The following is a 24,144-nucleotide window of genomic DNA, read 5'->3' as shown; positions in this document are numbered from 1 at the left end:
TTTTTTCCTTCCTATTGTTGACAGCTTATTGTCTAGGTTAACAACCACCACTCTGCTCTAAAAGCAGTGGTCTGCCAGGTGTGTATTTAGCTATAATATACATACTAATTAAGAGAAGACTAATTTGCTAAATGAATGTATTTGCAAAAATATTTAACTTGACAAGTCCTACGAGTATAACTATATCAGCTGGGAATACGAGATGGTAATACCTCTTAGGGCTTTTTTTTGCAGTGTATACATGCATTCATTCACTCTGGTATATGTCATGTTCCTTTAAAAGCAGGACCAGATACTAGTCCAAAAAAATAAGGAAAACATTACCAGATCTTTACTAGGGGGATGTTTCTCCTTTGTACTCCATTGGATTTTCCCCCCACTTTTGAGTGTGTATCACCTGTTTTATCATGGAGCCTATACAGTAGCCTGTAGAGTAGCATACTACTTAGTAGTCCTGTGGCACTTGAAAAAGACCACAGAGAATTTGATAAAAGAAATGGAGGGTCAGTGAGGTTCCGTAGATGCCATATTATGTCTCTGCTTTTGCTAAGTAGTAATCTGGGAGAGGCCTTGCTTTCTAATTTTTGCAAGGTCTTTCATAATACTAGTTTATACAGTCAGGGCCATAAAAAAAGCCACCAATACAATACACAGAAAGAAATGGTAGTAACAGGTTGCATGTTAAAAATGATAGCGGTCATCTTATTTGGCAGTGCTTCCATTTTAGTAAAGGGGTTACTTTGCAAACAATTAGCTCCATAAGAAAAAATTAGGTGTACTTATTAGGATGCTTGTATGATACTATTACATCAGAAGCATTTGTAAACAGGCAGTGGCCGCTGCTCACGTACATGTTGTCTGCACTAGTATTTTCAGTGCTGATGTGACACAACTGATATTCAATGTTATAAAGGTTTCAGTTCCGAAGAAGTCAACCCTGTGAAGAAGAGGAAAAAAGTGAGCAATGAAGAGGAGTCAGATGTAAGTGTTGGCTCTGAGAACAAGTTTAGAACATGTTCTTCATCAAGTACTGGCGCTCAACTCACCACCACCACCAGCAATGACAGTGACTCGGATGATGACAGACTTGTGATTGACATTGACAGTAAAAAGAGTGAGTGCGGTGACATAGCTCCCGTAAATTCTACTCCAAATGCCCCTAGGCAGAGAAAGACCGCTAGAAAGATTTCTAAAGATGTTGATCCTTTGGGGCAAATTCTGAAGATGCAAACACAACTTCTAAAAACAGACACAAAGAAGATGGAAAAGGCAAGCTTACTAAATGCTGAGAAAAGTGAACTATCAACGCCGCATGCACAACAGGTTCTTTCAAGTTCATGTCTGGAGTCCCAGAAGAAGGTGGAAGCTAGTCACTCAAGTAATTACAAATGTAGGTATCATGGTCACTAGACCCTTACGGTAACTGCAGTATCCTTCTCCTTTGTCTTAGGTGCAGAATGCTGAGATGTGGTGAGTTGTTAGACATAGTATGCACTGGAGAGCTGGGCATCACCAGTGATATTCTTTTTCTGATTAAATATTCGCCTTCAATAATGATAGTCCGGCCAGTCAGTTATCTCTCCCCTCTGGCCTGTGTCGTAGGGCTCTGGCTGCAGCTTATCTCTCCCAGAACAAAGAGGTCAGTAGTGATTTTCCATCATGCCCGACCCATATCTCCACCAACATCATCACAGGGAATAAAGATCATTTTTTTTTTTAAATACTTTACCATTAAAAATTTATATTTTGCTCTGGCGCAGTTGCAACAACCTACAGAATAAAGTAAACATCTTAATTTTCACCACATGGTATACAATGGGACAATTATGAAAAAAAAAAACTGTGGTGGAATTGCTATTTTGTTTGCAGCACCAATAGAAAAACGTTAACAAGTTGAAATAAACAGGTCCTCATATGACATAGAAAATGATGACACTCAGAATGTGGAGGTTCAGAGCATGTTTTTATTAAGCAAAAGTAATAAAAGATAGTATCACCACATTTATACCAACTTTATAGAATCACATAACTTCTCCCCCTCCCCCCCCCCCCCCCAAAAAAAAAACAAAACATAAAAGCCGGCCAAAATGGCCACAGTGAAAGATACAACTAAACCTACAATAAACACATTTGGCTCTTGAAATGTAATACTGAATAATCTAAAGGATTTTTGCTTTTCAAGATCCAATACACTTGTGCTGTTAAAGAGCAAAAAAAAAAAAAAATGTCCCTACTTTCTTGCTTCACTCCCTGGTTTCTGAGATGTAGGGATTTTACTCTCTGTACTTTTTACTGAATAGTTAGATGTTCAGGACCTGTATAGGGTGTGGATGCTAGGCTCAGGGGTTGTCATTAGAAGCTTCATACTCAAACTTTCCTGAATATAGATCAGACCCCCTGAGCCCTGCATTCACACCCCTATTCTTCAGTACAGTTCACCCATCTGACCATTCAGTGCAGAATATCAGGAACCACGGGATTGAGTAAACACAGGTGGAATCAGGACACCTAAGGCTACACAAGTCCTTTTTTGTACTGAGCACAAGTATTTTCTTTAAGGGATTTTGCAAGTTGTTGGTTTTTTTTCTGGTGGTCTAAAATGTGCATATAATAAACTGTAAAATGCTGTATGGGTTCTCATCTGTTAAAGGACAACTCCCACAAAATTTTTTTTTGCTCATTTAACACACATTACAAAGTTATATAACTTTGTAATGTGGTTAAATACCCGGCCTGGCCCCCTTCCCCCACTTTCGGACCCCCGACCCCCCACCCCGGAAGTTAAAGAATGTATACATTACCTATTACGATCGTCACGGTCCTCTTCTCCGGGGCGGCATCTGGTGACGACGACGTCAGAGCTGGGGGCGGTCCGGGTCTTCTTCCTCCTCGGCGTCTTCATGCAAAGTGAATGGGGATGAAAAGGCTGCTGGTGCACATGCGCACCAGCAGCCTTTTCATTGGCTGGAGCGCATCACATGGCTTCCAGCTTGCTCAGCCCTGATTGGCTGAGCTTGCTGGAAGCCATGTGATGCGCTCCAGCCAATGAAAAGGCTGCCGGTGCGCAAGCGCACTGGCAGCCTTTTCCATCCCCTTGACCCGGAAGTCGGAGACATCGCTGGATGGCGGACGGCGGCGACGGAGAGGCGGACGGCGGGCGAATCGAGTGGCGATCGTCACCGGAGAGATGGTGAGTATGGTGTCTGTGTGTGTCTGTGTTTTTTTTTTTTTTTGGGGTCCCGCGGGAGTTGTCCTTTAATATGTTGCTCTCCTTGTTGTCGGGATGTATTGTTCATGATGACCCATCAAGTAGATATCACTGTGGACAGGAAGTCACTACAGTGATAACAACTGGCCACCTTGGTCAATGACTTGTTGTCACAATAGATTCCTCCCTGCCCTCTGAGTAACAGTTTCCTTTACTTCAGGAATAGTCATGGATATGGTTCCTTGTGGTTTATCCCTGCCCCAGCAGCCTTGATTGATAGATCTCTCTATGTTTGAGTATAGGGAGAGTGCTGTCGGTCAAGGCTGAGGCGGCAGGCAAAAGCCCAGAGACCTACCTGATGACTTATTTCTGCTACATAAAAGTGATGCCGGTTCCCTTTAATGCAATTTTTGTAAATAATGTAAAAATAATATAAGTGTATTGTTTTGTGAATGTCTTGTTCTGATTATATGACATCGTAAGCCACCAAAATTGCTGCATGTATCACAGAAATATGTTCTCCATGTGATCCAGCCAATGTAAAATTTGGAAGCAGCGTCTACTTACATTTGGTTACCTTTTATTATTTATTGTATTTACTGATACAAAACAGCTTATTTGCTAATACATATATATTACGCATCTTAGGAGCTGAATATATATTGCATTAATTTGAAGTTGCTTCTCATGACAGTGCCTCTGTCTAGTATACTTTTTAAGTGAAAATAAAACAGCGCTCCATAGCATAGGTCAGACAACACTACAGGTCAGGGCGGGGACTGAAAGGCTCTCACCTGATGGTGCTGTGCAAGTCAGGCACAACGCTCAAATTCGCATGTAGCAGGACCACAGCCGCTCACCAGATATGTCCATATAGGATAATCTCATTAGAAAACACCTCCACTCCGCCTAGGGATATCAATGGGCACAGGTCCAATGTGAATAATACTACAATTTATTAAAACTTATTATACTGGCGACACAACGCGTTTCAAAACCGATACGGCTTCTTTCGCAAGTGTCATCTGCCAATGACATTTCAGAAAGAAACCGGATCGGTTTTGAAACGCGTTGTATCACCAGTTAATATTTGTATATGTTTAAATAAATTTTAGTATTGTTCACATTGGACCTGCGCCCATTGATATCCCTAGGCGGAGTGGAAGTGCTTTTTAATAGTATTCTTTTTGGTTTATTATTTATCTCCCCTTTCTATGTATGTTTTTTATCGTTGTTTTAGAAGCAGTATATGTATTTCAGATCTAATATAGGTGTACACATAATGCAGTACCAGCAGAGCTGTGTGCAGGTGGTTCACACAGTCCCTTCAACTCCATGCTGCTGTAGGTGACACCACTAACTAAGAAAGCTTCTCCACTAGAACTAATGCTTTATGGGGTAAATAGCTGTGTTGTACGCCATCTTTGGCTTTTTTTAATTCTTTGTTACTTTCGAGGTATAAGAGTATATGGGAGAGGGGTAGGCCATTAGGTATGATATCATGGTTCTGTATGACTAGATGGTTTCAAGGGAACTTAATACATACTTAATGCCTTATTCATAGTAGCTGCCAAATCATTCAGTTTTATGAATAATATCTAAGGTTTACAGTGATGTTGAAAAGTGGAGATTCACTTTTACTTTTATTCCTGATTTTAAATTGATATGCTTATTTCTTTTTTTTTTCTATTTATTTTTTTTTGTTAAATTTAGTTTTGCTCTTGCCCTGTGTTATATAGTTTATACATCATGTTTATATTCTCTTATAGTCATCCTTCCCACTGACCTCATGGCCTTGCAGGAGGATGCAGCAGAGTATGCAGTGGAACCGGAAGAAAACTGTGCATATAAACTGTTCAGCCTGGATGATATGCTGTTGCTAGTTAAGAGCACAGTACACACAGCAAAGACCCGTTCCATTAAAAAGCAAGCGAAAGTGGTTGGTAATTTTCATCATTTTTACAAACATTAAATCTTTGGGATAGTTGTGAACAAATTTCCAGTGTGACAAATTCTGTCTTTTTTTCCCCTGAAATGTGAGATACTCAGAAGTCATGGCTTAGAACTTGATTTTTGACTGACTTCTCCATCAACATAAACATGAGTGAGGCAGAACATGTCAGTCTGCGGCAGCTTACTGACTATGTGACAGATGAAATCCTACCTGTCCAATATGTTTCCTCCCTGTTATCAAACACATTAGATACCTATTACATGTCTGTCTGTGGATTCACCCAAATAACCTGACGGTACCATGAACATGGATGCTTAGCTCAGTCCAGTGTTCATGTGTTTTCAATGGGGAGAGCAGAATACACTGCCTCACACCCCTTCCAACAGCTTATCTCCTCTGGGAACAAAGGATTGGGCATTGTAAAATTATAATCATTGTATAATTAAATAGTTTACCTTGCACTGAATATACATCTTCCTACAATTTTATAATATATCCTCTCATTCATCAGATGTGCTAAAACTGAAGTGGACACTATCATGGAAAAAAAATTCAATATTTTATAGCAACAGGATTTATTGGTCCACACTTAGGCCCAGTTCACACTGACCAAAAACTTCAGAAGTCTGCGGCGGAGCTCTCCACCACGGAATCCTGCTGTGCTGTGTCCTGCAGTGAGTGAATGAGAGGGCGCATGCACGTCTGCTCCTGCTGCTCTCCGCTTAAAGAAGTGACATGTCACTTCTTTGAGCGGAGAGGGAAGAAAGCGGACCCTCATTTACTCACTGCAGGATACTGAGCACAGCGGGCCGTTTTTGCTCAGTGTGAACGGGGCCTTAGCAAGGGGCTCCTTCGCTCTTCTGAACAGTCAGTGTCTGAATTCTCAGACTCCGACTGATGAAAAAAATTGATGTATCTCTGTCATGTCTCTAATGATAGGTACACTTTAATTTTAATAATGGGGTTGAGTATTAGGTGATGGGCATGATTATAGTGTCAGTGGGGTAAGTATTAGGCATACCTACCTGTCAACATCCCCTGCTATAATCACACCCAACACCTGATATTCACTCCTACTAATATAATTACCCTCACACCCATCTGACTGTAATCAACAAACAATTGTTTTAGCAAACCACTGACTGTTATTGTCTGTAAAGAAGTTAGCCGTGTTGAAACTGTTCCGATGGAGGAAAGATCAATCATTCAAGAAGACTATCTCTCTGAAAAGATTGTTCATCAAAGGAGTGTTTGTTCAACCAACAACCTGATTATATAAGAGAACTCATGCATGTTGTGTGTGCAGCTGCAGCTAGCGGGTAGTGCTATTTGCCATGCTGCACCTGTATACAGTGGCAAGTCCAGTGTTAGCCATGGCCACTAAGGCAACATGTATAGGCACCCTTAATCTTCTTTCTGTCTTTTAATCAATTGCTTTTTGTCTTCTATATTAGCAAATGCCAGTTTTTTTGCTCACCAAGATGGATTACCAGAGATGTTATGGCGTTGAGGCACTAACAGAGAGTGAGCTGTGTCGATTGTGGACTGAAAGCCTTGTGCACTCTAAATGTGAACTCTATGTTGGTGAGTATCACATCTCATTTTGTTTCCAGTATATTTTTATGACCTCATCAGGCTTGTAAACACTGCTTATATTTTTTGCATAAAAAGTATACAAACTGAAGATCGACATGAGTAGTACAGAAGCTAAATAATGGCTAATATCATGTCATGCTTTGCCCATTTTAAAAGTCATAAAGCAATGTCTATGGACCATTGATAATAATTATTATTTATCCCAGCACAGCTGCATCCATTCATTTCATTACTGCAACTGGGTCATGTGACCCCCAGTCTCGCATTCAGACAATTACATGCTCAAATGTATAGACAGGAGGTCAGTCTCTCCCTTGTTACTGACTTCCTATCAACTACAAGATTTCATCATGACCTTTTAGATCCCCCTCCAAGCTCAACCCTCCTTGCTCATCTCTATGTCCCTTCCATGTCTAGACTGTTACTGAATCTTTATTTTTATAGAGTGCTATACTTCCGGTGATCAAACTGCCTGCCTCAGCTGTATGCAGTGAGTAGATACTGTAGTGTGTCCTGTGTGATGAAACGTAACAGGGAGAAAGGGAGCCAGGCTGCAGACGTATGAGATATTTCTATGTCAATGATCTATCTCACGACCTGTACTTAGATAGGAGTCGAAATAAGGGCTGTGGCGTAACTACCTTCTCTGCTACTGCGCAGCCAGATCAAATGAACCTCCTAACCTGTGCACAGGTAAGCACGTTTTGAGGCCGGTCTCTTCCTCATTTGACAACCTAAAGTGGAGGCCAGGTCGCCCTTGGTACATGTTCTGCTTTTATATTATAACTTTTTTTAGAATAAGTCTATTTATTTCATACATGACCATACTTTCTGTCCTCATAGTGACCAGTTCACATGCTTACCTGTGCTGTGGTGAGGAGGTTTGTTTGATACTGTTCCTCCCCAGCTGTGATCGAGCGTATGAATGAGATATTAGAAGCTATAAGATCACAGGAACAGCTGTGATCTTATAGCTTCTAATATCTCATTCATACGCTATATAGAGTTTTGTGCCTCTTAGTTGCACAACTGTCTAAGTTAAGAGTCTTCAGTTTGACTCCTGTATGGTGATATTATATGAGAAGTATATCTGCACTATGGAGCGCTGTCTCTTTTAATTGTTCTACTGCAAAGCCAGAGGCATCACAGAACATGTAGGCAGCATTAGAACACCATATCAGAGGGGAAATAGGAATCAAGATGGCATACATGCCACATCAACTAAAATAGATATACACAAGGTATGTACAAGAGCCTTTACTTCATTGTTTAATAATAGGCTATGGTGCAGTATAAAAAATTTTTTCCTATTTATTTCTTTTTTTTTTTAAACAATTGTAATCTTTATTATTTTTCAAAAAAGAAAGACATAGAATTGTACAAACTGGGTGGAGCACATGTAAAGGCAGCAGAACATTGTTATAATGTATAACATAAATGTCAAGGAGGTAACTTAACCCCTAAGCAGGAGCAGGTAGGAAGTCCAGAATAATAAACCGTAATAAAACAACAGTTACCAGGTCCCGGTCAGGGTTTGGAAAAAACAATGTCTGTTTGGGTAAGGTCCATAGACCATACTAAGCCAGTAACGAAACAACACAGAACAAGACACAGACGTAGGACGAGAAGGGAGCAGGGAAAGATGAGGGGGGGGGAGGGGGAGGGGGGAAGACAAGGACAGGGGAAGACAAAGACGGGAACAGACGGACAAGGACGGGAATCTAGGATGAACCAGAGGCAGGAGCCGCCGGGGAGGAATACAAGTCCCAAGGAGCCCAATTAGAGTCAAAGGCCTCCAACCGGTTATTCAGGGATGCCGTAAGGCGCTCAAGAGAGCGTAACTCCCTGACTCTAGCCTTAAAATGCGGAATGGAAGGTGAAGTCGATTGCTTCCAGCATTTGGCAATTAGGGACTTGGCTGCAGTCAGAAGGACCAATAGCAATTTAGCTTGTTTTTTCCTGATAGTTTTGGGGAAAAGGTTGAGGAGGCAGAGGCCTGGGTCCCTATGGATTTTAACACCGAGGATAGCTGATGATATCTCGCACACCTCCCGCCAGAAGGGTCGGATAAGCCCACATTCCCAGAAGATATGGAACTGGGAGCCTAATACTCTAGCACATCTCCAACATAATGGGGATATTGAGGCATTGAACTTATGAAGTACCTCCGGCGTGCGGTACCAGAACATCAGGACTTTATAATGGGATTCCTTGTAGGTAGTGCATATGGAGGAGGTGGCAGCCCTGTCCCATATAGCGGCCCAGCACTCTGGAGGCAAAGTCCTCCCTAAAAGCGTTTCCCATTTAGTCATATAGGCGTGCTGTACCTGGGTACCCTCAACTGGGGAGCCCAGGATGCGATAGATGTCAGAGATAAGGCCCGAGGTTGAAGTCCCCATTCTGACTAGTTGCTCAAAAGCCGAAGGTTTAGAAACTGTGAGGGCTCCCAGACGCGACATCATAAAATGTCGGAGCTGGAGGTACATAAAGTGCGCTGAGGAAGGGAGAGCATATTTGTCAGCCAATTTATCATAAGGAAGGAGTGTACGAGATATGGGATCAACTATGTCGGCAAACTGAAAGAGTGTCTTCGATCCCCAGAGTTTGACAGTATGGGACTGAAGACCAGGAGGGAAATTTGGAAAGAGCAAGAAAGAGTTCAGGGGGGAAGCAGAGGAGGTGAGCCCAAACCTGGCAGAACATGAGGACCATATGTGGAGGGTAAAACGGATAGGTCCCAAGAGCGAGAGATGTGAGAAGCTAGGCGGTGAAGAGTGCCACAAGAAAGAGTTAGGATGGAAGGGAGCTAGCCATATTTTTTCAATTTCCGCCCATTTCTTGTGCCCATTTCTTGTACGCCAGATATTTGGACCATGCCGTGATTTGGCGTAGGTGTGCCGCCCAATAATAGTGGAGAAAGTTAGGGACCCCCAGCCCTCCTCGAGATCTGCTACTCATCATAACCGAATTGGGGATGCAGTGCCCCTTGGACGCCCAGATAAACTTGAATACTGCTCTTTGGACATAACGCAGCTCTGAGAGGGGGATACGGACCGGGAGCGTCTCAAAGTAGTATAGAAGTTTAGGTAAGATGGTCATTTTTACTGCCGCCAAACGGCCTAGGAGCGAAATATAGTGGGGGGACCATTTAGTCAGGAGGTTCCGTATATCTCGGAAGAGGGCTGGGTAGTTAGCTGAGTATAGGGACGGGTAGGAGGGAGTAAGGCGGATACCTAAATATTTAATGGAGGTAGAGGTCCATTTAAATTTGAAATTTGAGCTGAGCTGGGCAATCAAGGGGTCCGGCAGATTTAGGGGCATAGCTTCAGATTTAGAGGTATTGACTTTGTACCCCGATAGGCGACCATACGTACCCAAGAGGGAATGTAGGTTCGGGAGGGAAATGAGCGGGTCTGACAGGGTGAGGAGGACATCATCTGCGAATAACATGATTTTAAACTCCTTACCTCTGACCGACACACCTCTGATGTCCGGGCAGTTTCGAATCGCCGCCGCCAGGGGCTCGATGCAAAGAACAAAAAGCAGGGGTGACAGAGGGCAACCCTGGCGGGTGCCATTCGAAAGGGAAAAGGTCTCAGACAACATATGAGGAAATTTAAGTGCCGCTGTGGGATTGGAGTATAAGGCCCTGACCGCCGTTAGGAAAGGCCCAGAGAAGCCATAGCATTGCAATGCCTCAAACATAAAAGGCCACCCAAGACGGTCAAAGGCCTTTTCAGCATCCAGGCTCAACACAAGGGCACTCTCTTCTTGTTGATTAACAACATCAATGAGGTCGATAGCCCTCCTCGTGTTGTCCCCACCCTGTCTCCCCGGCACAAACCCCACCTGGTCTGCATTAACTAGGGAAGGGAGCCAATACCCCAATCGAGTAGCCAGCAATTTAGTGAATATTTTAAAGTCTTGAGTTTAGGAGGGCAATCGGCCGGTAATTGGAGCAATCCAGGGGGTCCTTGCCAGGTTTGGGGATAAGAGTGATGAAAGAGTGAGACATGGAAGTAGGGATAGGAGATCCCTGGAGAAAGGAGTTATAGAGAGAAAGCAGTTTAGGGGACAGTTCAGAAGAAAAGGTTTTGTAGTAGAGGTAGGAGAAGCCATCCGGCCCAGGCGCCCGCCCCGATGGAAGGACCTTAAGAACCTCTGCAAGTTCCTCCACGGTGATCGGTGCGTTCAATTCCTCGAGCGCACTAGCGGTCAGGGAAGGCAGATTGCACTCGCTAAGGAAATCAGAAAGGCATCGGGAACGGGCCTCCAGGTCCGATGGTAAGGTTGAGGGGAGGGAGTAAAGTTTAGAATAGAATTGGTGGAAAATAGAGGAGATGTCTTTAGGGTGATAGTGTAGGGTCCCCGTTGCATCCCTGAGAGCCTGCGGCGACTGTGCGGCAGCCCGGTCGTTGAGCATCCTCGCCAGGAGAGTATGAGCCTTATTGCCCTTTTCATAGAAGCGCTGCTTAGAGTAGAGGAGAAGCTTCTCCACCTTTTGCAGCGAAAGGTCTTTGAGTTTTTCACGAGCCGCCACTAGTCTCCGCAGGACACCCAGGGAGGGACGGCGGGCCAGACGCTGTTCCAGGGAAGCTATGGCAGATTTAGCATTCTGAATGGCTATCATGGAATCTTTTTTCTGGCGGGATCCTATTGCTATGCAATGACCCCGGACAACTGCTTTGTGGGCCTCCCATAGAACCCCTTCAGAGGCAACAGACCCCTCGTTTTCCGAGAAGTAATTAGAGATACCAGTCTTGATAGAGTCTCTGGTAATCTGATTTTTTAAAAGGGTATCATTCATACGCCAGTGACAGTGTCGCGTAGGGGAGAGAATGGCCTTGAAGTGAACTATCACGGGGCCATGATCAGACCAGGAAATGGGGTCGATGGTCGCACTCTGGAGCAATCGTACAGTAGGAATGTTGCCAAAGAGGTAGTCAATGCGAGAGTGGAGTTTGTGGGGATGGGAGAAGAAAGTATACCCCCGCTCCGTAGGGTGGTCGAGCCGCCAAAGGTCATAAAGCTTATGAGCACGTATGAGCTTGCGGAATTCTGCTGACAGTTTAGCCTGTTCCGTAGGGGTAGGCCGGCCGTCTACTGAGTGCCTATCCATTATCTCAGAGAACGGCAAATTGAAATCCCCTCCAAGGATCCGTGGAGCCGGAGGGTATTTCGCCAATCGATTGAGAACCCTACGGAGGAAGGGTATCTGGGAGCGGTTAGGGGCATAAACGTTGCAGAAAATAAATTGGCGGCCTTGTAGGGTGCCGTCCACAATAACATATCTTCCCCCTGGGTCAGAATATGAGGAGGAAATCTGTATGGGGCACCTGTGAGAGAATAGGATAGCTACTCCCGCCGTCTTATTGCCTCTAGAGGCCGAAGCAACAGTGGGATAAGAATGGCGGGCAAATCTAAAAGATGCCTCCTGATCGAAGTGCGTCTCCTGAAGGAAGGCAACATCCGCGTGCAGGTTGCGAAGTTCCCTCAGGAGAAGGCGTCTTTTGGTGTTAGAATTTAGGCCTTTGACATTAAGAGATATGCACTTAGCCATTAGGAAGGGATAAGAGAACACTAACGATGATGGGGGTACTCACTCTGTCCCAATGAGTGGAAGGGATCAGTTTCCAGAGCAGCATCGGCCAACGTGGAATCCTAGGGGGTAAAGGAGAAAAAAGGGGGGGGGGAACAAGAGGGAAAACACATAGACACATAAAAACAACAAAAAACAGAAAAAAGAAACCAAGAAAAGGAAGGGCACATGGCCCAAAGAACAAGCCTAAGCGGCCTGTAACGAGGCAGAAAAAAATGCCAAAACAGCACCATGGCTGTCAACTGGCAGCCCCACGGGGGAAGAGGGCGCCACCTGAGGGGAACAAAGAACATAGGAACACTCCGAAGAGGAGGGTCAAATAAAACCACACAGCTACATATAACAAATGAGTAACGGAAAGTAGGGACCCAGAATATCAGTAACAATGTAAATCACTATAATAAATTTTGGAGGGGGGGGGGGCCCCCTCAGCCAGTAGGACCAGGGGGGGAGCGGGAACTCTCGGATCTGGGACGGCGCCTCTTCTGGCTAGCCGGGTGCCAGATGGATGGTGGGGGAGGGGGTGGGGGAGCCACCGTCCAGTCAGAGATTTTGGGGACTGGAAGGTCCAAGGTGTCACAAAATGTAGGTAAATCCGCCAGACTTCGGAGAACAGCAGAGCGTCCATCCCGTCTTGCAGTAAGACCAAACGGAAAGTTCCATCTGTAGGAAGCATCATGATCCTTGAGGGTAGTCAGCAGAGGCCGCAGGAGCCGTCGCTTTTGGAGGGTAATCCAGGAGAGATCCGGGAAGAGCTGTATTTGGGCACCATAGAAATCCAGTTCTCGAAGGGAACGGGCCTTGGCCATGATGCTTTCCTTCAAGGTATAGTCATGCAAGCAGCAGATGACATCTCTAGGTGGACCGGAAGAGTTCCTGGGTCGTAGGGCCCGGTGAGCTCTATCAAATTTAATTTTGTGGGTAGATGGCTCGCCCAGAAGCATATTGAAGAGGCCTTCTAGGGTAGATTCTAGGTCATTGTCCTGTGTCGCCTCTGGGAGACCCCTGACCCTGATGTTATTGCGCCTGCCTCTGTTGTCGAGATCCTCAATGTGGCGCTGCATATCATCCAAGGCAGAAGCTTGTGAGGAAGCAGTGGAGTGCAGGCTAGAAATGTATGCCCGAGTAGAGTCATGATCATCCTCCAAGGTTTCAACCCTTAGTGCAATATGTTGGATGTCCTTCCGGACTGCAGCGATTTCAACCCTGAACGCATCTTTCACTTCGGTGATAAGGGTTAGCAGGTCACTCTTTGTAGGCAATTGTGAAAGCATATCCCGAACACCTTGGGGGGAGGCAGACCCCAGTAGGAAAGCTTCAGAGTCCGAGTCAGAGTGCCGTCCCCCAGGATTACGTGGGACCCCAGATCGGGCAACAGATTGAGAGGTTCTGAGCAGGGTGGCATCTTGGTTGTTACTGCCAGCCTTAGTTTTGTCCTTTTTTGGCGGTTTTGAGGTCGCCATCATGTATGCAGAGATGCGCTGCTGGCCCTTTAAGAGGCCGTGAGATTTGGCTGAAGGGTCACTGGGAGGTGATGGAGGATGAGGGGGGTCTAGGGCACTAGGATGGAGAGTGCCAGAGGTGGGATGAGGCAGGGACAACTTCTGGCTGCTGGCAGGCCGCAGGGAAGGGGTTAACTCACCCACGAGGCCGAAGGCGCGCTCCAGAGAACAAGATGGCGCCGCGGCCTCCTCAGGCTGCACAGAGGGATCTGCAGGGAGGCTCGGCTCCAGGGTCCAGGCAGACAGTGTCCGCGGCTGCGATTCAGCGGAGAAGTCGGCGGGCGGGAGCGGATCACCAGGCCCCCGGCATACAGATGACTCTCGGGCCTCCAGAGCGGCGGGAGAAGATGGCCGCGGTCGCGGTGTGTTAGCAGCGGCGCCCCGCGTGAGGTACGGGGACGCCGACGGAGCCCCGGAATCCGGTCCCGCTGGAGGCGGCCGTTGTCTGGGGGTCCCCCTCTTGCCCCTCCACATATGCTGGGGGTGCTAGATCGGGTAAGGCAGGTCTGGGTCCCTGTAATGTGGCTGTGTGGCTGAGGAGCTCCCTCACTCTGCGTCCATTCTCCTCAGCGGCTCGCCACGCCCCCCCCCTATTTATTTCTTTGATCAGTTACAATGCCTTAGACTTGTGTTTTCCAAAGTTACAGGGAACCCTATAGTTTGGTCTAATCAAAACATAATCTAATTAATTAACTAAAAAAATTGCATTTAAGGGATATCTCTTAAAAGTACTAATGAATACCACTAAAAACCACTAGTTAATAGTTTAAAAATACAATGCAAAAATATGCAAAAAAAAATAGTGGTTTGTTTTTTTTATAATAGCGTCTTAGTAAAGTTTTGATAAAAAGTTTAGAAAAAGTTTTGATACATTAGACAGATACGGTAACCGTTTTTATCCCCTGGAATCAGACTATAAACAGAGCACAGATCATAAAGGAAAGGCTAAGACGTTGGTACCTGGGGCAATATGATTGGATCAAATTATATACTAACTTCTGATGTTGTTTTTTAAATGTAGCTGAACAAGCTTTCGTGGGTGCAATGTGCAGACATTTCTGTCTTTTTGGCTTGTGCATAAAGACTAAGATTTCTCCTCTTCTCAAATCCATTTCTGGCTTTGGCTTTAAAAATCTGTCTGATTAATCTCTCTGTGTAAACACACCATAAGTGTTCAGACCCAATTGATCTCTAGAAATCTGCGGCCTGCAACAATCTCCATCCAGTGCCATAGATTTCAGTTGGGGCCCTACTAGTGCAGCTGGAGATTGTGACCAGCCAAGGAGTGACGTGCACTTCTCCCAGAGATATTGAGCGATCATTCAGTCTCAGCACTCAGACCCAAAGTCTGTCTGACATGTGAAAACGTTTTAACTAAATATTTAGTGCGTTTACAATAGGCAGTTATTGTTACTGTTTCTTGTATGATTCCGGATTATAGGCCTTGACTTTAACTAACCCAGAGAAACAACGGTTCTGTCTAGTATGTTTTCTGGCAGTGATCCGTTCCTACACTCATTAACCCTGGATTGATTTATATGTAATAAAGATGATGGATTTTTTTTAAACTTTTAGACTACTTTTTTTGTCTGTGCAACATCAGACCTTGAATTGCTCTTATCAGTCTAGTTGTCTGTTTTTGAATTGACTCCAGCTTTTCCATAGTCTCTCTGCAATAGCCTTGAAAGGGCTAAAATCCTTGAAATGCCACACTAACAAAAGCTGACTTATCAGGCTCCTTCAGCAGAAAGCCTTCCCGCTCTGATGCCTATAGTCTGCTATGTGGTTGTTTACAAGTCAGTTGAGGGGGCTTATAATCCTGGATACTGGAAGGATTCATGCATTCTAACCTATTTGCTGTGACTAGCAGGTAGATGGGATAGCTGCCTTGTGTCTGGGCAGTGTATTGAGGGTGACGTGGTAATGCATACCTACTGCATGCTGAACAAAGAATGTGAGACTTACAGATATGTCAGCAGGTACATGCAGAACTGTGCTCTATGGACGCAGCTGTGTGACTCACTTATCCTGTGTGATTACTCCATTTCCTCCTCTGGAAAGTCATGTATGTTTTGTTTAGTGGTTGCCATAGTAAAGCCCCTCCCTGTGGCCAAGTCAGACATTACTGTTCTGTGGCTCTTTATATATATATCGCTACATGTCGGTTTTACTGTATATGGAGTCCAAATTACTTTGAAAAATATGAGAGATCATGAAAGAAGTTTGCAATTCTGGGAAAAGCGAGTGCACGTAAAGGGTTACACCTTATGTGGTAGATATGTGAGACTGTAACAAAGCCTTCTGCGGAATAACTGATTTTATATACATACAAACACACCCAGGTTTATAGATGGTCAGTGGCTGATGCTCACAGCCATTATGGGAGTCTGCGATTGTGCACTGTCATAATAGATCTGTCAGAGATGCTGCCCCCTCCTCCTCAGGAGTGTGAGTCATTCCTGCAGCTGTGTAGGACTGACCCCAGTATCCACAACTATACAGTAACTTCTAGAAGAAGAATAAAAAAAAAAGGTCAGTGCTCTGTAAATGTCACCCCTGTAAACTTTCATCTTTTAAACATCTGATTTTGCAACCTCTTGGTTTATTATCTGTGAAACCACAGTGACATGTGACATAACATTGCCCTTCTGGACAACCTGAATTTACATTTTGGTTTTGCCTAAAGCTTTATCTCTGATACAGATGTGCACCTTGTATAGGAAGTTTATCTTGTTATAGTTCTTGTTATCTTACCACAATTGCAGAAAGACATAGGCTGCACATCCACGTTACATACATTGATCTCTTGCTGCTCGGCATTTTGTATACTGTGTAAGCCCAACACCATTTTCTAAGGCCCTATTATACGGGACCATTATCGTGTGGAAAATCGTTATATCATTTGAATTTAAACTATAATAGTCCTATGTAATAGCAGGCAATGATCAGAAAACCGTTTGTGTGGCGATGTGTCATTGATGTTAAATCTTTACACCATTTTCAAATGGTAACCAAGAGCCTCATTATTTTTGTGGAAGTTTTTTTTGGCAGTTGGGGGGGCTGCTTTTAACTATTTTTATGTCTGTAGTGGGTCTGTATCTTGCCATTGCGGTGAGCTGTTGCGTTTTTTTGTGTTTTTGTATGTTAAATCTTACCCTAAAATCATTTTTAATCATTCGCTAATCGTTCACTGGAATTCTGCATTTGTTCACTAATTGTTCAGTGTAATTGCACATCGTTTATTCTTTTGCTGGGATCAGATGGAGTAAACGATCATTGTAACAATCATAACTAACGACTATCATTCTGTTTAAGGGTCCATTTACACAAAAAGATTGTCTGACACATTATCTGCCAAAGATTTGAAGCCAAAGCCAGGAATGGATTTGAAAAGAGGAGACATCTCAGTGTTTTCTTTATGACCTGATCTCAGATAATCTTTCTGTGTAAATGGAACCTAATATGGTGAATAATTTCAGGTTAACAATAAACAATCTTGTTTGCGATCATTTATCGTTAATCGTTAAAAATCACTGCGTCTAATAGGACCCTAATTTGCTAGGAGACATCGTTTGCGATGGAAAACATATAACACAAACCCTTTATTTGCCCCTCACTCCCAGTCCAGCATTGCTGTTGCTCCAGAGTTTCAGGTGTAATCAGCATACACTATTCTCAGGATGCTGCAGACAGTCATTGGCCTCTGCAATCACTTTTGCTGCCTCTTGCACTTGACCACAGGCGCCAGTCATTGGCTGCTGTGTCCAAAGCACAGTGACATTACCAGGAACTCCAGAGCAGCCAGCGATGGTGCCGCTGAAGTGGGAAGCAAGTGTAGCGACAATTGTAACACCGTATGGCAACCAAGCTGCTGCAGTGACCTAGCAGCCCAACAGCACTGTTGGTATCAGGCAAAGCTACATTTCCTCTAGGCCACATATTCCCAAAGGTACGGCACAAAAGGATAGCAACCACACAGCCCCAACACCAAACAAATAAATCGCAAAAGCTACCAGCAATACAGCAGCTTGAGAGCAAATAGTTACATACCTTTATGCCATCTTCTGAAAATTAAAAATGTTTGATGGCCGAAAGGGGAACAGAATGTGTAACAATTGTGGAGGAAAGCCCATGAGGGGAGATTTATGAAGTCTGGCGTTTTTTACGCCGGGCTTACAAATGTCCCCGGAGCTCTAGGGATTTATGTAGAGGCGCATTGCCTCTACATAACTCCCGATCACACAGAGCCTGTCCGTGCGAAAATTTTGAAACCTAATCAGAGCTGGCGTAGGTTTCAGTATCATTTTTCCATGGAAAAAAAATGATAAATGCGGCGCACGCAGAGGCCGCGCCCCCTCTGCGTGCAGCCGCACCCCTCGTAACGCCCCCTCTCCACCCGACTGGCGAAGGTGGGACAGATATGAAAAGAAAATCGCAAAAATACACCCCCATGCCAGGTTTATTGAGAAACACTTGCTTCTTAGTAAATTCGGCAACTTTGAGGCTGCCATGCATCAGTCTTCTATCACTCAGTCTTCTATCACTAGAGCTGGTGTAGATTTGCCAGGATTTATGCCTGCTTGCTTCTAAGTTGCCTTTACTTCCTTCTAAATATTATTAAATCAGATATTATTAATGTTAACATTCAGTTGCTTAACTGGCTTATTCATTGCATGATTCTCCTCTTTGTTCTCTTTCGGTTTGGGCCTGCAAATAAAGGAAGGTTTTAATTGAATTCCAGAGATCAGAAATTACTCAAGTGTCATCACAAAATTAGGCAAGAGGCATGATTCATGGGGAAGAGAAAGTACATGGGAGGAGAGAAGAGCCAACTGACTTATACACTACTTTTATATCCTTGGGTTGTGGTTTACATCTAGTTATGTTATTATAAGGCAATACAAAAAATATTCTCTTCCTATCTATGCTACCTCATATCTTGCTTTTTACTAGTATAAATCCCTTTTACCATCCCAGGGGATGTGCCACACTCACAGTTTTATGTGTTAGGGCTAGTGAGGACCAGAGGTTCAGTGCAGTACTATGGAGAGATTTGTGGCTGAGAAGGATGAGATTATATTGTATCCTGTGGTGACTGGGCAATCAGTGCAGTGACTGGCGCAGGGTGGCAGGGGGTGGCATTGGTGTAGCAGAAGGGCGCACCTGGCTGCTGCATTCAGGATAAATTGGAGAGGGGCAGACCAATTATTAATCAGGGCAGGAATGTGTAAGAGCAACAATAATAGCTTGGGCTGTTTCCACCATAAGAAAATGGGATTTTGGAAACATTTGTGAGAGGCAGGTGAGTTGAAGTGAATGAATACTTAGATAGATAGATCAAACACTACCCCAGCATTATGATTAGTCGGCATGGTGCCTAGGAGTTATGGTGATGCCACACTGTGAGGCCACGCTTACACTTTATTTTTTGGTTTTAGTCTTTCTTTTTCAGTTGTTTACAGCTCACAAAGAAGAAAGTTTACTTTGGGTAGGTTATTAAACACTAGACGTTTGGTTTGTAGCTATAGGAAGGACATGATGTCAGCCCCTGGTGTTTTATAGTAATAAAGGGGTAATGTTTTGGCAACATATATACATTGGATACATTAGATCTTGCCACATCCCCAAAAATGAATGTTCCATAGGCGGAAAATATATTTTTCAAGATTAGATTTTAAAAAAGTATTAAAACATAGCAAAATTATATAAATTGTATATCACCTCAATCATATTTAGCGATGGAATTAAGATATGTCTGTTTTACTGCTTAGTAAATGGGGTAAAAACAAAATCTCCCAGAATTGTGGGGTGTTTTTCCCTCCATTTGGTGCGTCATAATTTTTTTTTCTTCTTCTTTCCCCCAGAATTGAATTCTGTGTTATAGGTCATAACTTTGCTCTTCCTATTTCCCTTCTAGGACATGTCGATGCTTTAACCTCTCAGTTTTTCATGCTAGAGGAAATTTCTATTGAAAATGTGAAGGAAAGCATGATAACTTTCAAGTAAGTTGTATTCTACTGCCATATGACTCTAAACATCACCATTGAGGACGATATTATATTTTAAGTAAATGACGATATTATATTGGAGGAAATGTTGTATACACTTCTGACTTGTATTCCTAATGCTGTCCTGAGCATTTCAAACTCCTCTAAGTGGAAATGGCTTGCAAGGACTGCGCTCCCTGAAATCTATAGGAAAAGTCTATACATACAAAAGTGACTTTTGACATAATTTTTTCACAGTGGAGCATTTTATGGCCTATAAGACGCCACGCACATTTTGGTGCTCAAGAGAAATATTAGCCCCTCAGTCCCAAAAAAGAGGCCCCTTTGCTTGCCAGCACCCTGCTCTGTATTGATGAGGGGCAAGAACCCTGACACAGCTGTCTGCAGATGGGCACATCTTCTTGTTATGAGAGATTCTGGCCTTCTGGAGGAGAAAAGCTAATAGTAATTGATTTTTGACGTAATATGTGCATATTTTGTCCCCAGAGCACAATTCCCTGACCTGTAATATTCCACATGCCAGTTTGACATTCTCCTAAAGCTGAAGGTTACTATATTATAGCTTTGTGCCATTTATATGAATAGGTATGGGCTGCACCTTATTGTGGTAATATGGTACACACAGTTTAATCGCATGGTATGCTAAGAACTTTTTTTTCTACAATATTGCAATTTAAAAAATATATTATGCAGGCAGGGGTAGCAGCCTGGTATAGTGCTGTAATAAGTAATAGGAATGACTAATGATTTCCTGTTACATTTCTGTACAGGCCTGTCAACTGCCTCAACTCTCTCCGTCATATCTTAAAGTGGGTGACTGGGTAAGTATTGGATGTTAATGGCTTTACATATAAAGGCCCTGTAAGCTTTTCAGGCCATCTATTTTTCATTGTCAATATGGAAGAATACTAGCTTCATTACAGAGCAGTAGGACATTAACTGACATTTTACCAAGGATCCCATTACCTCCTTGCTGAACACTCTTATTGATCCTATTTACGGTATCACATTGCATATTTATTTGTAATGTAAACCCTCACAGCGAGAAATATACAGGAAATGAATTGTTGGCAGGGTAAGACCTATCTGTGCAAACAAGGTAGTTCAGTGTCTCGTAGTTAAGCTGAAAACGGTGACTCATCCAGAGATGTGTTATTATTACTATACCAGGTTAGGTTCACACACCTATAATAGTCACATCATACACATACTATAGATAAAAGACTGCATGATGGAATGGCATATGAATACCTACATGAATTGATCCACGTGTGTATTTTAGAAACCTATACTAGGAGATCTAGTGCTGGATCCTGGCAGCTGCCTTTCTCTTATTAGTAGTAACAGATTATAGATCCAGAATTGTCGTTGAATTTGTTTTTTGTATTACTAAAGTGCAACATGTCAGTTTTGAAAGAGAGCCATATAAATGTGGTCTATATTTATGACATGTTTTGTTTTTTAATGCAGTCTACAGGAGGGATCCTATCTTCTGAGCCATGTGTCTGGAGACGCCTCAGTCTACTTGTATAAAAGTACCCCGGAGAACAAAAGAGGAGCCTATAACCTGCACGAGGCACACACTAATGCTCCCAAAATACCATCATCTCTCTCTGTTCCCTGGGTGCCTTTAAATCCCAATCTGTTGTTGAAGTACCACATTCAGCATGGCCGTCCACCTTGCACTTTCCCACCTGCACCAGAGAAGGATACAGGAATAAATAAAGTAAGTGTTTGAGTAGTAAATACTGTGAGGGTAATGCTTCCTGGAATCAGTGTGTGGATTTCTGCACATTCCTGTCACTGGGGGTAGACGTGATCCACACTGCATGAGATGTCGTTTCTGGAAATTGCCTGTGCCCAACTGCATAATAGTTTCTGAACTGGGGGAAAAAATGTACAAAGACTAGCTTTATTATACTGTAGATTAGCTAAACTAGCTTGTTTATACTGCAGATTAGCTTTATTATACTGTAGAATTTTGTTTTTCCTTAAAAAAAAAAAAAAGTAGCATAAAATTTTATGAAAATAAGTTTTCACCTAGTTTGCAAAGACTATTTTGCCTTTTCATATGTAATCATTGCTTTTCAGCGAGGTTGTGGCATGATTAGTATGTTATGGCATGTTAGTGGTGGGTTCAGATTGTGAAACCCTGTCCCGTTATACGACTTCTGGAGACTTATATAACTCCCCTAATGTACAAGTCTGACGTTTGACTTCACAGCAAGACGCTAAAGTGTTTAGTGTTGTGACTCACCAAAACCCATTTTTCTGTTGCATTGTAGTGAATTCTATTGTGACATCTGGTTATAGTTATAGAAACCCCTATATAACCGTGATTAACCCTTCATGTCTGTTCGCCGTTCAGTTTCCTTGTGCCGTTGTGTTTTTGAGGATACGTGTACTTTAGCGTGTATCAGGCTGGGGCCTCACAGTAATTTGGTCGGTATGTTTAACCAAAACACAGAATAAAGTGCAAACCTTTTCATTAAAGTTTTTTCTCTGTATGTTCTACTCGTGGTTTTGGCTGTGGGTTCCACCACAATTAGAAATTGGTGGTAAAAAGAACATGTAAATCCACGCTGGAATGCTAGTGGGTGTGCTGATGTGTGCGTGCTGATGTGTGCGTGGGGAAGCCGTGTGTAGGGATCGGGTTTTTATATTGGTATAGTAAGAAGACCTTCCCCTCCTGTGTTAAAGGAGGGGGTAAAATACTTGAAGAGAATGGTGTCATTCTTGGACCGTACACCACGGCAGCCTGGGATAATTGCTGGAGCTTAGGGAATTGCTGAACTCTGCCAATTTCCAAACTGTTTTTTTTAATGCACTGAGAAATGTTTGTTGGATCTTTTTACTGTATTTTGCCAGAAGGAAAATGTGTTGTAACACTGAGCTTTGTCTTCTGCAATGTTTTATGAGTTAAACAGGGAGACCATAAAGCTCTGTCTGTGTTGTACAATCTTAAAACCGCTACCACTTTAAGAATTAGATTCCCTTGTCTGCTTAGTCTGGACGTGACCTTTATTCTGGGAGGATCCCTCCAAGAGTTGCTGAGGTGGAGGAAATGCCCATGTTATTAAGACAGCCTTGTACTGTAGTTTGTCTCTTTTATTACTAATTGTGGAAAGCTTTTATTGAGCAGGAAGAATACATTTTGTGTATATTGCTTACATTACTTGAAGAATTTATAATATTCCAGTGTATAGAATTAGTTTCCTAGTAGACATTATATTCTCATGATTTGCCACAGTGAGAAGAACAGTGTTAGTATGCTTACCACTATATATGTTCTCTCTATGGATTATTTCCTGGCTGTTCCGGGTAGGAAAAATCTATCCAGACCACCAGACAAGTTCCTTATTACAAGTACAAGATAATTCCACTAACCCATTTCTGCTGACATATGAACCTCCTTTGCATAGACCAAGCAGGCTGACACCCTTGTAAGTCAGATGACTTGCTATTAATAAGGGCTAAACTGTACCCAAAATCTAAGCAGGATCTTTGTTTTCAATCTGGTCAGGATTTTATAAAGGGTGCAGGACAATACAAATGTTTCTTAACCCCTTAAGGTCCAAGCCAATTTTCGTTTTTGCGCTTTAGCTTTTTCCATTTTATGTTTAAAAGTCCATAGCGCTTGCATTTTTTCACCTAGAGACGTATATGAGCGCTTATTTTTTGCGAAACCAATTGTACTTTGCAATTACAGGCATAATTTTTCCATAAAATATGTTGTGAAACCGGAAAAAAATCATTTGCGCTGTCAAATTGAAAAAAAAACGAATTTGTTTTGATTTCGGGGAGTTTTGCATTTACGCCGTTCGCCCTTATGGTAAAACTGACTTGTTATGCATGTTCCTCAAGTCGTTACGATTACTATGATATATAACATGTATAACTTATATTGTATCGGATGGCCTGTAAAAAATTCAAACCATTGTTAACAAATATATGTCACTTAAAATCGCTCCATTCCCAGGCTTATAGCGCTTTTATCCTTTGGTCTATTGGGCTGTGTGAGGTGTCAGTTTTTGCGCCATGATGCGTTCTTTCTACCGGTACCTTGATTGCGCATATACGACTTTCTGATCGCTTTTTATTAAATTTTTTCTGGATTTGATGCGACCAAAAATGCGCAATTTTGCACTTTGGGATTTTTTTGCGCTGACGCCGTTTACCGTGCGAGATCAGGAATGTGATTAATTAATCGGGCGATTACGCGCACTGCGATACTAAATATGTTTATTTATTTATTTATTAATTTATATTTATAAAAT

General features: G+C 43.0%; 1 protein-coding gene across 1 annotated transcript in view; it reads left to right on the top strand.

Annotated features, from left to right (window-relative positions):
* The window catches only part of ICE2 (interactor of little elongation complex ELL subunit 2), a 64,890-nt gene that overhangs the window by 31,765 nt on the left and 8,981 nt on the right, over positions 1-24,144 (top strand). The window contains exons 10-15 of the mRNA XM_069956428.1: positions 914-1,390; positions 4,978-5,147; positions 6,617-6,746; positions 19,777-19,861; positions 20,638-20,688; positions 21,338-21,593. Coding sequence (XP_069812529.1) covers positions 914-1,390; positions 4,978-5,147; positions 6,617-6,746; positions 19,777-19,861; positions 20,638-20,688; positions 21,338-21,593 — 1,169 coding nt within the window. The remainder of the gene's footprint in view (positions 1-913; positions 1,391-4,977; positions 5,148-6,616; positions 6,747-19,776; positions 19,862-20,637; positions 20,689-21,337; positions 21,594-24,144) is intronic.

This window comes from Dendropsophus ebraccatus, chromosome 1 (assembly GCF_027789765.1).
Source record: "Dendropsophus ebraccatus isolate aDenEbr1 chromosome 1, aDenEbr1.pat, whole genome shotgun sequence".
NCBI lineage: Eukaryota > Metazoa > Chordata > Amphibia > Anura > Hylidae > Dendropsophus > Dendropsophus ebraccatus.
This window is presented reverse-complemented; position numbering and strand designations above follow the sequence as displayed.